This window comes from Pyrgilauda ruficollis, unplaced genomic scaffold (genome assembly GCF_017590135.1).
Source record: "Pyrgilauda ruficollis isolate IOZ18807 unplaced genomic scaffold, ASM1759013v1 scaffold15, whole genome shotgun sequence".
Classification (NCBI taxonomy): Eukaryota; Metazoa; Chordata; class Aves; order Passeriformes; family Passeridae; genus Pyrgilauda; species Pyrgilauda ruficollis.
This window is the reverse complement of record NW_024513654.1, coordinates 8,116,467-8,134,007: the sequence shown is the minus strand read 5'-3', so window position 1 is coordinate 8,134,007 and position 17,541 is coordinate 8,116,467. Positions and strand designations below refer to the sequence as shown.

General features: G+C 38.3%; 1 protein-coding gene across 3 annotated transcripts in view; it reads right to left on the bottom strand.

Annotated features, from left to right (window-relative positions):
- The window catches only part of LOC121350332 (nebulin related anchoring protein), a 46,058-nt gene extending 33,106 nt beyond the window's left edge, over positions 1 to 12,952 (bottom strand). For 2 of the 3 annotated variants that reach the window (XM_041461597.1, XM_041461599.1), the window contains exons 1-11: positions 12,699 to 12,952; positions 12,337 to 12,431; positions 11,534 to 11,621; positions 9,347 to 9,451; positions 8,687 to 8,791; positions 7,898 to 8,005; positions 6,976 to 7,080; positions 6,295 to 6,402; positions 5,227 to 5,331; positions 2,996 to 3,100; positions 1,146 to 1,262 (exon numbers count right to left, since the gene is read on the bottom strand). In XM_041461597.1, the coding sequence (XP_041317531.1) occupies positions 1,146 to 1,262; positions 2,996 to 3,100; positions 5,227 to 5,331; positions 6,295 to 6,402; positions 6,976 to 7,080; positions 7,898 to 8,005; positions 8,687 to 8,791; positions 9,347 to 9,451; positions 11,534 to 11,621; positions 12,337 to 12,431; positions 12,699 to 12,770 (1,113 nt within the window). In that variant the 5' untranslated portion in view covers positions 12,771 to 12,952. The remainder of the gene's footprint in view (positions 1 to 1,145; positions 1,263 to 2,995; positions 3,101 to 5,226; positions 5,332 to 6,294; positions 6,403 to 6,975; positions 7,081 to 7,897; positions 8,006 to 8,686; positions 8,792 to 9,346; positions 9,452 to 11,533; positions 11,622 to 12,336; positions 12,432 to 12,698) is intronic. The other variant, XM_041461598.1, reaches the window with a different exon arrangement.
- Between the last annotated feature and the right edge of the window lie 4,589 nt (positions 12,953 to 17,541).

Sequence of the window (17,541 nt, the reverse complement as noted above, 5' to 3'; positions counted from 1 at the left end):
ATACAAAGAAATTCTAAGGTGAGTGTGGAGAAAATGAGCATGTACAAATGTGCCATGTACCAAATTCCAGCAAGACCTCAGCAAGAGCTTTTGTACTCTTACAGTCGTTCCTGTTTAAGGAACTCAGCCTGTAACAGCTGCAGTGAAAGACTGAGAGATGAGAAGAACTCAGCTTGCTTAGCTGAGGAAATCAAAGGCAGAGAGAAGAAAATGATGTATTTGTAAACCTCTCAGAAAAGTAACCATGCAGGGAGAAGAACTTTTTAAACTAGAGGGCAACGCTAGCACAAAACACAGTGGTAATAAAGTGGACAGGAATAAATGTAGGCTAGAAATTGGAATAGGAGGATTATACAGTGCTGTGTGGAAGCAGCAGGAGCCAGGAATCATTGGCCCAGGAGGCCCCTTCCAGCCCTACTTCCAGGGGTTTTTCATTATTGAAGGTTTTATACTTTGACATCTCAAGAGTATAAGTTTTTAAAGTGCCATGGGGAAGTTCTCGAAACTCACATTTATTAATAGTTTTATAGCTGATATGACACTATAAATAAATTAATAATTCAGAATCTACTGAGAATTCTCTTGCAATCTTCCCTTATCAAGCAGAAAAAGAATCAATTATCAGTGACTCACAGTCTTTCACAGGATGGAAGAAAACAGAAATCTGCATAACCAGAATGGTATGAATTTTGTTTCTTCCTATTTTTTGATTATTAGAATACCCTCTGAGACACTCTAAGGTACACAACAAATTCATCCTAAAGCTTTATATCTTAATATCATATTTTTAATATGATATTAAGATATAGAGCTTTAGGATGAATTTGCACAATTCAGGTTTGGGGTGAGTTTTTTTCAGATTTCAATCCTTCATGTGGTCAGAACTAGAATCACTCTCCTGGGGTTAATTTCCCACACTTTCACACAGATGATTGGAAGGGCCAGAACGCAGCACCTAAAGATCTGCTCTTGAGCTTTTCTCTCCAGTTGCTGTGCTGCACACAGATAATTTTTGTTATGTACAATGCAGTAAGAACAACAGCTTTTTTTTTTTTTTTTTTTTAACTTGCAGTCCTTACTCATCAAACACAGATGTTTGTATGAGCTGCTCCCAAACTTGTTAAGAGATCGATTCAAGCCCTTACCTCACTGACAAGCTTGTTAACACTTTGGGCTTGTTTAAGGACCAAGTTGTCTTCAGCTGTTAGGGAGTGAAAGTGAGCTGCACCTTTCATCTTGGAAAGATCTTTCTTGTATTTTATCTGAAAAGAAGTAGGGAGAATTATAAAATAGATGTGCACCTTTTCATCCTTACTATTTAGACTGGCTTCATGAGTCAGGATAATATCTTCCCTGTGCTTGCTTTGATAAGTAAATGGAACTTGCCAAGCTGAAATACTGTATTTGCTACCTTGACTAACCCAAATATAACCCCATAGCTCTTCACAGTCCCTCTCAAGACATTTTACTAGATAGCACTTTTTATAAATTTTTGACATAGACTGAACAGCAGTGGTTGTTGTTCATAGCTTGAAGAGATTGCTGGCAGATTCTGGGCTGGAGCTTGTGTGCTCTTCTATTAATGAAGTTAATCCTCCGTACTTAATTTTAGTCAGAGGATTACAGATAGTCATCAAGCAGTCTGCAAATTTTCCTTCTGTAGAAACCAGCTTTTTAAAAAAGCTATATATTTTTGTACTTTTAGTGTGTTTAAGGGAATTATATTTCTCTACGAAATCAAGATTGAAAAAAGGGATTTTTAAATTAAATTTAGACATCAGGTTTTTACATAAATTGGACTTGGATGGGTGAAGAGAGGTAGTACTTGGCCTTTTATAAATTATTTTACATGACCTGAAATACAAAGTGGTTTGGGTTTTTTTTATTTTCCAAGTCTGCACACATTTCCTCAGGCTTTAAAACTACAAGGAAAGTTGGTAAGTACGGTAGTGTGCAAATGTTACTTCCATGAAGCAATCCTCCTCTTCATTCTATGTATTATAAATTAATGAGGAAACTACTGAACATTAGCATTTTCAAAACCTATCAAACTGTGATCTTTACCTGGAAAGGTTAAATATTTCATGATTAAACAGGGGATCACTGGGTTTGTCATCAAACTGGGATTGGTCACAGAGGATTTGAGGAGTTTTATATTCTCTCATTGATAAGCTCAGGTAACAGAACATGACTGTTCCTTTCACTCCAGTTTATTGCTCGTGTCTAGTCCAGATTAATACAAGCTGAAAGGCTCCACCATCTGTTAGGTCCCCAGAAGACAGACTGAGCTCATCAGCCCGGGCAGCCCCATCGGGGACAGGCGTCCACACTACAAAATTGTCACTCACAGGAGCCCTCAGAGCAGCCACAGGGTACTGACCTACAGACTGACTCATTTTTTTGTCACTGCCAGAAATGGTCTCTGCAAATAGGGCTGAGGCCCTATAATGGATGGGCTGGATGCAGGAATCACACACCTCTTTGCCAATTCTTTAGTTTACCATCCAAAACCAAAAATCACACCCCAGAAACAAGCTCACTTTTGTGAAGTGACAGTGTCATACTCTATGCTTCTTTTGCTCCATATTTTGCTTTGTGCTGGGGGCATGATACATCAAAATATCAAAACCAGTACAGCTCATTCATCCTCCATTTATTCACTACTGGGAATACCACAGCAGTCCACGGGATGATTAAGGCAGTTGAAGGTTTCATTAATAATACAGGTGCAGATTTGCCAGGAGGGTTAACCTAACAGTAGGGATCCCCATTAGTTGCTACATCCATCTCCTCCCTCATGCAAGTTGGAGCTGTGCCCCCTTCTATTAATGGATATTATTAATCCCCTGAGCCATCCAGTTCCCAGCAATGCAGCAAAATGTCACTTTTGTTTACTTCTCAAGTGCAGTTTTAGCATCCTCCTCGCAGGCACTGCTCTGACAAACTGCTGGTTTTAATTGTTTATGAGTTGTATTGATTCAGGTTTCATACTTACATCACTTGCCAATTCATTTGCTTTCTTGGCATTTTGATAAGCTGGAGTGATCATAGCAGGAAAGCTTCCTTTCCCTCTGTGTTCCTCAAACTCATCCATATATCCCTGAAGAAAATTCAGACTGTTTATTCATCACATATGAGCAGGTGGGGCCAAGGATTATTTTAGAAAGTAAAATACCTTGTTAGTAGGAAGGTTCATGGCTTCAATTATTTTTTTAACTGAAAAAATGACCAAAATATAAGAATAAATTGACCTGTTAAATTACTTATGCCTCTGAAGCTACCTGTGCTACATTCCAAGAGAAATTTAGATAGCTATTAATAAATGAAGCAGAGATACCTAGATATCAAAATGCCAAACTCCTTAGTGAACAAAATCAAAAATTCATTTTGTCTAAAACTCCAATTGTCGTGGAAGTAACACCCTTAAATCCATCTATAGATAAGTTTATGTGTAAATGCCTGACAATTTGAAAGCCATTTAGATAGTTTAACAGCAAAATACTGGAGATTTTTTTTTAAAATGTAATGGATAATAATAATCTCAAAGCCTTCTATGGCAAGATCTGGGGAGAATATGGAGTACAAACAAGTGAGATAAAGTGTAATGTGTCTTCTCTGCAATATTTGGTAAATCTTTTGTAGTAAAGAGGCAGTTTGAGTGAAAATAGAATGTGCCATGAATAGAATGCATGTCAAGAATGCCGTGGAGAACATAGATAGGAACGGCTACAAATATCTGGGATGTCTCTTTTGTGTGTTCTCAGTGCAAAACCATCCATTGTTGGTCATTCTGGGCACCATCAAAGTCACGTTTTAAAATAGGTCACGCCACAAGTTTGTGGACATTATTGCACATTGGTGAACAATAGTTACAATGGCATTAAATTATTCTATAGACAGGCCCAGAAAAGAAAAAATACAGTTGAATAATCAGCTGAGGTAGTTTCTTAAAATACCATTAATGAGTTTGAATTCTCCAGACCAACCTGTCTTTTGCTTCTAACTTTCTTAAATAAATTTTAATATAATTTCTAATATTGTACATATATTCAAAGTTTCAGAAAACTATTTTAGCTACTTTCAAGGTTTTTAAACATGAACAAAACAGATGTTCAGTACAGGAATTTTACTGTAAGATTCCTTAAATTGTCTCGTTATATACATAAATATGCATGTACATATCTATATATATCTATATATATCTGTCTGATGCACACTCAATTCATTGTTAATGATCTCAACAGTTAGAAATCTAATCTCTTACCCATGTTAAGTCACAATTTACTCAGAAAGATCCATTAATTTCAGTGACTCTGTGTTATTTGACTAATAATATCAGTATCCAATCTATAAAGATTAAAACTCAAATCGAATTTGAAGTCCATGACTGAAGTTTCAAAGACACTTTCAAAGAAAGAAAACTTAAATTAATTCTAAAACAGAAGCATTCTAATGCTTGGAAATGTAATTAGTGCTTTTTCAAATTCATTTTATTTGTTTATTCCTATTAAAACTTGTAGCAGTTCAAAAGACAGAAGTAATTGAAGGATTCATTGCTACAATTCTAAACCCATATTCTTCAAGGATGTTTGCTTTCCACAGAATACTAAATGTAGATTTCAACAGAAGTGAAGAAATGTAAAATACCAAAGGTTTAGGAAAACACAGCCCCTGTTCCTTCATTTCTCCAAAGTATATGGACCTACTGAGGAGCAGGACAAAAACCCCTGAGATTAACCATAGAGTTTTCTTTATACAACACCACTATTCAATTCCTTTCAAATTCCTTTTAGTTGCATTCAGTTCTATGTAGCTGTGCTATTCCCCTAACCTAATTGGAATTTGGGTGCATTTTGGGCAACCACAAAACCAATTGTATTCCCTTAAAAACGAAACATAAGGAAAACAAATGCCACTGACCAAAACAGAACTAAAGCCTATCTGGTTCCACAAAAACAGAACTAGAGCTTGTCTGGTTTGTAATTCCCCTTTTGTAGAGGAGGTGAAATCTAAGAGACTGTGTATCTAAGAGATTGGGTGCTGTTCACACATATTTAGAGCTGCAAACCTCCTAAGATTTGTGAAAATACCCACAGGGAAAAGTAATACCTAACTACCTGCCAGCTTTCTACCATCTCACACAGGAAAACAAAATGAAAACAGCCTGGAGCAATCAGCTGTGGAAATGACCAACACCAGCATGGCTATCTCCTGGATGTTGCATACCTGTCCATATTGATCTGCATTTTCTCTTGCAAAAGCAACATCTGTTCCAGCTGTATGGCTGGCTTTTCCCTTGATCTCTTTTTCATATCTTTGATGATACTTCACCTAACAGGAAAAAAAAGGAAACGAATAATCCAAATAGTCTGGTTCACAGATGCTGCACAATAAATAACAACCAATGGCACGCACGTGTTGTCAATAAAGGATTGTCAAAATTCCCATTGCCACCAACCTGCACAAGTCAAAAATGCCACTTGAAGATATAAAAACAGAACTAGTGGTGCACTTAATAATGCACTATTATGGGACTTGCCGTTTCAACCCAGACCATTGGGTCAATGTGTTCAGCACCACCTGCTTGATAGTGGCTAATCCCTGATGCTCCAGCAGTTTAAAAAAATAGAACTGATTGTAATGCAAATTTATGGTTACCACAGAGAACTTTTTTACCACAGGGTCAACTGAACCCCATCAATAAATGGGTTTGTTCCTGAAAGATGCTTTATCCCCAGTGATAAAGGGAATTTTAGGCAATCAACCTTCAAGTTTAGACCAAGATTTGCACTACATTTGCTGAAGTCAAAACAATGCCTGTAACCCAATGCTGTCCTTTAATCACCATGTGCGTTTGCTGACAAAAGTGAGGGGTTTTCCACAGATCAAAGTCAAATAAAAATATCTAATTGTTTAAGAGTCAGTTGATTTTACCTTCAAAATTACGGATCTCTTATTTTCCTCAATGACTCTTATCAATGTTTTAAATTCACTTCCTTTGAGTTATATGTTCTTCCATATGTTATCTTCTCCAACAAAAAGAGTTTTTCTTTCAGTTTCCAATAAAAAAGCACAATTAACTGTACGTTTTGAAGGAACACTGATGTCCTTTTATGGTACTTATTAAAGAGTACAGGGGTGTTGTGGTTTTGTTATGTTTGGAAAGGAAAAGAAAGCCAGTGAAGATCAGTATGCCATGCTCAAGGAACTTCTGCCAGTAAATGTTTTAGTTCAAAATTTGTGTGACAGTTTAATATTTTCTTTCCCGAAAGAGACTTTTCTTTGGACACTTACATCACTGGCTAATTCATTCGCTCTCTTGGCTATTTGATAAGCTGGAGTGATCATAGCAGGAAAGCTGCCTTTTCCCTTCCGTTCTTCAAAGTCTTCTGTGTATTTCAACTGTAAAAATTCAAGACAGTTCAGGAGCAATTAGAGCAAATGTGTCTTGATTGCACACATAATCAATCCTTAAAGTTGCAAAGTCAGGCATGTTTGATAGCTGTCATCTGCCAAAAGGAAAATGAACCATGAAGTCTGATTCTTTGCAATTTGGTCTTTAAATACACAATCACACATCTCCTGCATGGCCTTTGAGTCTTGTTCAGGGTGTAGGATGAAGAGAGTTGTTTAAAGAAAATACTTAAGGTGTCTGCAAGATGCCCACTCTGTTTATGTCAGTGTCAGGCAGCTTCTTTCTTTTCTTTGCATGTTTGCATGTTCTTTTTCTTTCTTTTCAGTTGCTGGGTATGGAGCAGACTGGTTCCCCAGCTTCTGTTCTGACAGCCTAAAATGGCCTCAAATTTAATGTGGTCTTTGTAACTGAAAGTATTAAATCCTTAATGGTAAAATGAGTCTGCCTTTAAAATATTAATTTTTTATTTTTCTTTGTGTTCATATTTTCAAGTAATTTATAAATACCCTAGGAACCACTCGCAGAGCCAAAATCAGATCAATCTATTTTGTTTTACTTACATCACTTGCAAGATGTGCTCCAGCCTTTGCATGAAGTATATCTGGAGTGTCTACAACAGAGGTGAACTTTGAAACTCTCTCTTCATGCCCACGCTTATATTCCACCTGAAGAGGAAAACATATATATTCATATTACAAACAATAAGCAGCAAAAGTATATTTCCTATCAGAAGGCTTCAAGAAAAAATGAGCAAACAGCAGTCGTGACACTCTCCACTCTCCACAGTCAAGCTATCCATATATTTAAGCCCAAATTTCCTTAAAGTGAATACCAAAACCAGACAGAAATGGACCCAGATATTCAAATTTTCCCTTGATTTATGTGAGCCATACATTTGATTAAAGTACCATGAGAATAATCATTAATGTCCCAAGATCATACTGCAATGACATTGTAGATAGTATCTGCAGAATACAAAACTTTAAAATCATTTTTATGGCATTTATTTTTTGCTTATATTTTTCATGTGAATTGTTCTTAAATAAACAAGCAATTTTCTGCGCATAAATTTAAAGTATCTTGTATGTGAATTAATTTCAATCTTACAGCTATTTGATTTCAAATAATAAAGTGAAAAATGTCAAATGTAAATAATTTGATGAATATAGCCATAATGGGAAAGCAAAGGTAATGAATTTAATGAACATTCCAGTGCAAGTCACAATCTTTTTCAGGTTGTGATAAATTATGCAAAAGTTGCTACATTTTCCAGGAAATATCTACATTGTCACTTATTCTATATGATTGTCTTCCCTGGCCAAGTACTTCATTAACCTTGTTTTCTGCATCATGTTAACATTTTCTCAGTTTGTAACAATATAAATATTCACCATAGACTCTAACATCTCAAGTGAATGGCCTGAACCCAGGATTCTCCAAATTCAGAAGTGTAAAATATAATTAAAAACCCTTGTGACTTACATCACTGCTTAGCTGGCTGGCTCTCTTAGCAACCTGATAACCTGGAGTGATCATAGCAGGGAAGCTGCCTTTGCCTCTTCGTGGCTCAAATTCTTCTGTATATTGAAACTGGAAGATGAATTTGTTTATTAGAGAGGAATCCACTGTAGTTTAACATGATTCTTCTTTTCATGCCTGCTTCCTAAAGGTACGCATCACTTTATTCAAAAGAAAATAAATTCAAGAACTTCCACTTTGTAAGTTGTTAGTTACAGCTATTTCCTACATACAACAGAAAACATTTCTCATTTGTATCAATTATTCACTGTTAATTGCCTATGCTGATTAGGTCACTAACCCATTGTATGGACACAGTCATAATTTAGAAGTAATTTAGAAGTGATTTTCATCAGCCATGGAAATTCAGTCAATGAAAAGGTCTGGGGAAAATGCGACACATTTTTCATGAGTCCTGCTCGACTGAGGGAAAGAGCATTACCTCCTAGATCAGATCACCTCAGTTTGGTCAGCAGCTGAAGTGCTTCTGAGTTACATAAATATATAAATGTGTGATAGCAATAAAACTCTTATGTGACTTCAATTCCTTACATGGCTAAGTATTGTTAGTGACAGAAATAAACATGCCAGTCTCTCCTTTGGAAACAGCTTAACAGTGTGTAGACAGACCCTCCAGATAGCCTTCCTGCAAAGCCTGGAGGTGACATCTTACCAAAGACCGACTTTGATGCGTTTGTGAATCTTCAGAATATGATAGACTATGAAAATAAAGCCAAACACCAGTCCACTTACTCCAGTCAGAGCCTTCTGTGCCTGTGTTATCTGGACCATCTCAGGATCTGGGATTGTTCCTGGGTACCACGATTTTCCTTCCTCATAGGCAGCATAGTAGGCATTCTGCAAGACAGGAACTAAATAACTACCTATCTTCAGCCTGGTTTTGACATTCAAACAGCTGATCTGACAGAAAAAAAAAAAAAATTAAAAAAAAAAAAGGAAGCACAGAGTGCTGTGGTAGTGGAATTGCGCAGCACAAGGCCTGCACTCCACATCCCTTCAGAGTGCCAAGGCAGAACTTGTACAGCAAGAACTGACATCAAGATGACAGGATCTAGGATCCTGGAGTGAAACTCAAATAACTCCCCCTGGGAATCAGATCTCCTGCTGTGAAGCTCCAGTGCCAGTAGAGAGAAGACACATACACTGTGGCTGTACATGCAGCAGCCCCAACAGCTGACTATAGACACACTCTTCCTGCCTCACCTTCTGATTATTCTATCCTAAGCTATAGTTGAGCTCTTTTGTCTTGAAAAGTTTAGCTAAATGAGAAGCAAAGGGGTTTTTTTTTAGCATTGAAGTGTCATGGTTAAAGCCCTGACAATCAGGACAGGCAGGGCCAATCCTTGGTGTCCTGCAGGCTGCTGGCTGGGAGACTCAAGGAATATTTCTTACCTGGGTAGCCAGTTGTTGGGCTTTATAGACACTTTCAATTTCTCTGGACCTTACGTCCCACTGAAAGACTGATTTGATTTGTTCACTCTTTTCTCGATATTTTATCTAAAAAAGAAAAGATAATGACTCATTTTAATAGTTTGTTAGTGCATACTAACTATTCTTCCCCCTTTGGAGAAGAATAAAAGGGGAGACAAGGTGGTGATTGCATTTAGCCCTAAACCCAAAACTCTGCTTTCTAGTCCACGCCCAACTTCTTCCTAAGATTTCTGCCAGTATGGGAGCTGCACATCTGTAAAGGAGCAGCATATTACACCTGAGACCTGGCATGACATTCTGAACGAATAATTTGATCTTTAGATAATACTTTTGGGGGAAATAATCTATAAGAATTGAAATCCCTAAGAAATTTAAAGCAGGATGTGTCAATGCATTAGATGAAGAAGCTATTACCAAGTGAGCAACATTCTACTCTCCTGTTTCCCTGCACAGTGTCCACAAAGTGTCATATCCTAACCGTGCATATGAAAATGACTACTATATTTAGTCCTGGGTCATTATGTTGTTCTTACTGCTACTTTTATCATGATAGCATGTAGAAGAAATCCAACTGAAATCATAGATCTGTTATACAACTCACTCTCCAGATGGAAAAACCCAGAGTAGAGAATTCATACCCAGAAATACCCAGAGTAGAGGAAATACCCAGAGTAGAGTCTCAACATAAGATTTACGTGAGAACATCATGTTGGGATTGAACAAACATTCTATTTTCTGCATCAGAAATAAACTTCAATATAAAAAGAACAAACTTCCATAGTAGCAAGAGAAACCTTTTTCCAAGTTATCATTATTTTTATACATTTACTAGCGAAAAATTTTCCTGCTTTCATATTTTTTACAGAAGTACTCTCTTTAAGCGGGTACTGCAGAATCCGCTTCTTTACTACCCTTAGCAATTTTCTCTCTGGAACAGAACCTCATTACGTGATTGAAAAGGACAGAAGGTGTTTAATGTGTGTAAAACAAGGGAAAGTGATCTTTGAGCTATAATTTCTCTGGCTTGTGTACTCACATGCACTGGAAGTATCAGTCTCATATCACTGCCTAAACCAGAAATAGAACCTGCAGTAATCCCAAACTCATTCCTGAGCAGATCTGTCACACACAGTTTAAAGTAAGTGAGATAGTCATTGCTGAAATAGTTCCAGCCCATGATACTGCAAAAACCAAGGCATAAGAATGCTGTACAAAATGATAAATTATAGTGTCTGACAAAGGCTATTCATGCGCATCAAGGTTTTACAGCTAATACAGGACATCAGAATTAATTTAGCATGCCATAATCCTAGAAATACAACTTTCTTTGTTAATTTTAGTGACGGCTAATGACATCAAAAGACATTGCTTTGCCTGTGAAATACATTCACAAGTAATGTTATTTCAGGATATAGAAAGATGCGACATCCAAGAAAACAGCATTATGCAGAAAAGTGAGATAGCCATCAATTATTGGGCGTCCCTGGATTTTTTATTTCACCAGACCCCTCGCAGTGCAGGTTTGAAGAGGATGTGTCTGGAGGGAATCAATGTGGGGCACCGGGGGTGGCGCTGGCAATGACCGCGGGCGCGGAGCAGCGCTGGCGGCAGGACGGGCACGGCAGCGTCCGCAGGGGGGATGCGCCTCCATCCCAGAAAACACCTCCAGAAAAACCCTGCACAGCTGCCCAGACCTGCTGCTTTCCCACCTCAGGTCCGGCGGAAATACTCGACAAAGTATTTATGGGAACTTCTGCGTGCGTCCCACCTAGTTATAATTTATCTGTTGTTTCAGAGCAGTTTCTGGTGAGATCACACAGCAAGTCAGTTGTTCTTGCTTCCAGAGGTTGTGAAACCCTGCTTAGTCACTAAGTTTGCACAGCTCTGGGGAGTTTTGGTGAACTGTGCTTCCGTATAGATTATCAGATATACAGGTGAGCAGTTCCAATCAGTTTTTCCTTCTGGGAGGAGAAGGAAATCCAGAGATTTGAGTAATTGCATTGAAAAAAATTATGATTGAAACCCAGCTGAGGTTTGAATCATACACAGGAAGGTAAGTAAAAAGCACATATTTATACTTACAAAACAAGAGACATAAATATGTTATCAAAACGTAGAACAAACACATTTGGCCCTCAAGCTTCTTACCTCACTTACCACTTCCGACAGTTTTTTTGCGTTCATATTTATTGGTGTTTCAAATACACTCGTGAATGCATTGTTTTTTGGGTTGTGCCTAGAAAAGGTAAAGTAAAAGTGCAAAGGGATATTAGGAATGTACCAGACAGCCCACCAGAAAGGTTCTCTTCCATCACTCAAAAACACAATACCAGCCTCCACCCCTCTATACACATCTCTTCTCCCACTCACACAGAGATCTTAGATTACATTCAAGTTATTATTGTAGGGAGTAGGTGCCTAGAGCAAAATTAATTTTAATGATCATCATATCAATGCTGTGTTTCTAATAACAAAAGAGAATAATAGAATAAAAAACAACTGTCATCTCTCCTTTTTCTGCTGACAAATTTGACAGGAATTGATCATTATAAAATAAAAACTTCCTAGAACAAACCAACTCCAAAATCTGCATTTTATACATTTTCCTTATGAGTAGCTCAACCTTGTTAACTCTTAACCACTGATTTGGAAAGCACTGAATTTTGTGGTTGGTTTTATTTTCTTCCCACAATACTGAAATGGAACTTGATTTGGTATCTTTTAACACACTGGCCAAATGAGGAAGATTTTTGCATGGTAAAAAGAATTTCCCACCATTTGTGACTCACATAAATCCAAAGAAAAGCATGACGGCACTGACAATACCTAATTCCACATCACACATGGGACAGAGAGTCCAAATGGTGATCTTCCATTATATTAAAATGACTAGCCAAATTAAACCTTTGCTTAAAAAAATAAAATGGAAAGAAAAAAGGAAATACACTTACGCTTGACAGTAAGGCTTTTTCTCATGGCTAACAAAGTTGTTTACAGTTAACATCATCTTGCATACTTCACAGTGAAAACAGGCTTTATGCCACGTCTGGACACACCACAAAAGAGAAACCAAACAGACATGATTTGTATTTCATTATTATTCTGCTAAGTTTAAAATCTTACTGCTGATCCTTACCATGCATTTAATGAATCTAATTTTTTTTTCCTTCAAATATATACATGTTATTAATTCATTTCAGTTCTGAACCCAGTTATGAGCAAAGAACTTTTGGAACCGAGAGATTTGCACAGTGTTAGAAGTGCCAATCTGTACATTTATTATAGTCCAAAATGATAAAGAAAGAGAACTGACCTGATCTATACAGTTAATCTTCTCAGCAGGGTAAACCCCATAGCCACATCTAGCACACGGCTGCACATTCATCTTGAAATCCACAGAGTGAAAAATATATAGGTTTATACAAAAGGTTCAAAGAGTATGAAAGTGACTTTTTGGCCTGTGCAAAGCACACTCTAGACACTCCAGTCAAGGCCTTTTGCTGTGGTCAATGGCTCCCATTAAAGCTCTGAATTGAAGTCTGTTGCTCCCTTTGCTGACCTTCTGTTTCAAAGTCAGCTGCGGGCTGGCTTTTAAAGCTGCCAGTTAGTAAGAGCGGTTATTTTGGCAACTGTGTCAGTGCAGAAGGGAGGGTAGCAATATCTTTCTCTAAATAGAAGAATGAACTCACAGAAACGAATCACATCCATGTGAATGTTAGAGCCCGATCATTTTGTATTTCAGTTTTGCAGTCATAAGCCCAGGATGAAGAGAAAAGTACATACAGCAGCAGCAATTTGCCATTAGTTTCTCCTCACCCTGATAAACAAGTGACCTCATGGGGGAGCATTGTGTATTTAGGAGCAGCCTCACAGCAGAAGGAGGTACCACCAGAGATACAGGCCAGAGATGGGTTTGAAGTTTCCTGGCCCTGGGGTGGATGTAGAAGAAGTTCATTGCCTTTGTCCCAGTCATTTTTTCCCTTGCTGCCAGCTCAGTTTCACCTTGTGTATTATATCAGCACACTCTTCTCTCATATCTTTCTGCTTCATTCACCTGTCACTCCATCTCCAGGTGTAGGAGGATGCACAGTGAAGCAGGCAGAGCCTCTTATCTCAAAGAGTTCTAAACATGAGGGGTACAAATCCAAACTTCTATCTCCTACAGGAAAAACTTCAGAAAGGAACCATTTACTTTTTAACAGAAAGAACAAAGCAGCTATTTAACAGTGTTCACTAAGAGTAGACTGCAACAGATCAGAACATAAAAATTTCTTCACCAAAAAAAATTATAAGGAATGTCTGATATTAAAATTCAAGCAAGCTATTAGGGTTGTGAAGCCTGCTCTGAACAAAAGAAGCTATTAAATTCTGCCAGCTACAAATGGTCAGGATTTAAGATTTACATCTTACCTAATCATAACACCTCCAGCTGCAGGGCTCCATAACCCTGGGACACAGCTAAGAGTTATCTCAATCTGAGTAAAAGTCTACTTAGTCATCTATGCATCTGCCCCACTGCCTGCAGCAGTCCTGGGATATTGCTAAGCACTTCCCTTGTCTATAAATTGCAAACAATTCCATCAAAATAGTTTCTATCTAAACCTTCTGGGTGTGCTTAGAGAGCCTCCTATTCATCTCCCTATTGAGCTATGCAGTTTTGCTTAACTTTTTATTGCTACTTTTACTGAATGCTGACAATGTACTGGCACAATTTCCTGTCAGCAACTGGTGTGCTGAAAATAGAGTCTCTAATCTAAAGAGCAGTGGCACTAAGTCCTGAAAACACTTAAGGTCTTTCAAAGTAACTAATATCAGTATATAAACAGATGCATTTTCATTTTTTAAAAATGTCCCTTGAACATAATTTCTTATACTAAAATAACTGCTGAGTTACCTTATGTTATTCGTTTTGGGATCAAGAGAGATTTATGTCGACCAAGTTACATCACAATAATATTTATCTCACTCACACCTGTGAACCAAAGTAATTTGGAAGGCTTCCAGTTCCGTTCTCACACAGCTTTGCATCTTGTCCCAGATTGCCATTCTGTTTATACAAGTGACCTGTATTAGGGTCACAGTGGCCAGGCTGTCTCCTCCTTACTTAGCACTTGGCACACTACCAGTTATCGCCTCTTTGTGTTCACCTACTCCAGGAGTCACCACACTGTGTATTTTCTAGACAGTCCTAGTGATCTCCATGCTGTCTGAAGCCAGGTTGGAGCCCTTGTCTCCCACTTCAGCAAGAATAAGGGTGCATGACCTGCTCCTGTCCCTGCATTGCCTAAGACCCTCCTGAAACGAGTTCAGAGGGGTGGTGAAAGCAGGACATCCCTGAACCACACAAAACAATAAACACTTGGTAATTACAGAACAAATAATTAATCCAGCAGTCACCTGAGCCCTGATCACCTGGAGAGGACTCCAGCATGGATCATCATGCTGCCCATATGCACTGTGTACCCACAGAGCACACAGACATCCCTGAAAGGAATGAGACTGTGTGCTCCTTCCAAGAGGAAGGATCAAATAAAGCCCTTTATTTCACAGATAAATCCTTCATTTCAGACATACAAAGCCTGTTTTTCTCTTTTCACAGTGACAGATACTACCAGCTTGGCTGGAAGTCAGCAAATGCATTTTCCAAGTTCTCCTGCTTCTCCCAGGTCACAGCACGTTCAAGAGGAGAAGTGTGGTAAGACACAATGTCCTCTACAGCTACTGTCTTTTCCAGCCACAGTGTTTCCCTCACATCCATTGTGCACCAGTTCTGCTGGAGTCTCTTAAAGATTTTCCCATTTCTGAGGACCCCCAAACTGTCCTGTTCTTCACCACCCTGGATTAAAGCCAAGTTGCTAACAGAAAAGGGAGTTTATTAAAAAATAAACATTGAATGGTCTCATTACAAAGTACACGCTGCATTTTGATCATGCAAGGAATTAAATCACAAAACCAGTGCAACTTTGTTATCTTGACAAATCTTAGCAAGACATTTTCTCTTCAGTTAAAAGCTCATTGTGGCTTTTTTCCTCCTTTAGTAAGGCCTCATAAAGGCTTTTTGATATCAATGAAAATCTTAAAAGGCTTGACTTAACAGTAGAACCTTAATCAATGTGGTTTAAAAGTACTGTGGTTACACATAAAGTACAAGGAGACAGCACCTTGAAAGTGCAAATTAGTGGGAAGAAACATTGTTACCTCTCCAGCCTCCTTGAATTCAGTGAATTAACTGCGCAGAAAACTTGAAGCATGCCTGCATCCTCAATCTGATTGTAAAAAAGCACATATTAGTTACACAAAGTAACCTCTCAAGAGACATTCAAGTCAGGGTCATCTCCTCTGTCACTCCTGAACTGAAGCTGTGCCCTTCCAACCACATGAACAAGAAGCCAAACATGACAAATTCTGGCAACCCCATCTTCCCTCTGCTTGCAAAAAACCCCAAAGGTGCTGGTTCACTACACAAAGTGGGAGTTTTATCCACCACTAAAATCTGCATGTAAAATTTCCAGCACTCGACCAGCCTTGTCTATGTTCACCTTCTCTGGATGCTGTGGTTAATTAGTTACCTGGGCTCAGGGCCTTTTGCCTCATACAGTCTCTCCATGCTAATCAAATTTAGCATAGTAGGAAATCCAGCTTGAAAAAATATTGAAAGAAAACTGGAAAAGATTTATCAACACCAAAATCTCCCAAAATTTGAATAAAAACTTCTAAGGAACCTTACAAACTTATACAGTTGCTTTCCCAATTTTTGCTGTTTTGGAAATCAACAAAAAACTGTTTATATTTCATGATTAAAGAGTTTATGCTTACACTTTCCCCTTGTTTCCAGTGTCAAGAAAACTCTAACAGAGTGAGATAAATTAATAGAGAAATCAAAAAAAGAACCAAGGGGCTGAGAAGAAATCACTGTTACAGAGCAGAGAAAGAACAGGTGAGGATGTGCTACAATCTAAGCTAAAAGCTTGAAGAAAAGTGTGAAAAGCATGTAGAGCACAGCCCACATCACCACCAGTGTCCAAATATGCCCATTTGTTGTGTATCATAACACAAATAAGACTCAAGTTTAAAACTCATAAAATATGGCATGTGCATTATTCTCATCTCTGCCTGCTTACAGAGAAATCCCAAAAAAACACATCCATCAAGCTGGCTGAGGTCTTTTATTCTACAGAATTCCATAAAGTTGTAGTGTGCCCAACCACTCTGCCCTACCGCCATGTTCCTCACAGCATGCCAAAACCATCCATCCTTCCTTGCAAAATAGATGAAAAACTAACTACAGTTGTTTAGGAGGGAACACGTTCTGAGTCCCTCCACCCTAAAGGTATCCCCACACCCGCCTCCCAGGTCTCACAAGAGCCCATCCTTGTTTTCACAGCTGTTGTGCAGAACACAGGACACAGTTATTATTCCAGGCAGGAATAATAACTGCAGTTGCCTCGAGCCTTCTAGTTTGTACCTGCATCCACCTTCCAGTTTCCCAAAGGTACACCCCATTTTCAACCTGCAGCTGCATGCAGTAGTTAAACACTTATTTTCCCCAATGTAAATATCCAGTCAAAGGCTCCATTATTAATATTTTTAAGGAGGAGGCTGAGTCTCCAGGGCAAGGGAGAGAAATGGTGATGCTATAGGTATCACATTGCTGGCTCTTTCCCCTGCCCAGTAATGCATACAGCCAGCTGTGCCATATTCTACGTGAGAATTTTTTTTCCTTTCTGACCCTTTCCTAGGTGGCAATCACTCCATGCCCTGAAGCAAGATACTTCCTTCTATTTCTATTATATTTCTAATTTTGCCTTTACTCCATACTGAAAACAAGAAAGATTTTCTGAAAAAGAAGTCTAGTACCTTGTACTGCATTAAAATTAAGATGTATTTAAGAAAGGTATTGCAGCACACTGAGAAATCAAACTTTCTCTTTGTGAAGGCCAGCAACCAATGTGAAAAGAAAATAGAAACTGAAGTTTCATCAACAGTTTGAGTTTGAGTTTGAGAAATTCCCCACAACCAACTCTAGTAGTAAACTCTTGAAAAATGGCAAGCATTATCAGACCACTTTTTTGATAGCAATACAATGATGTGTAGAAAAAAGTAATTTCTAAGTCTGCTAATTTGGCTGTGGTGACCAGATGGCAATGGATAAACAT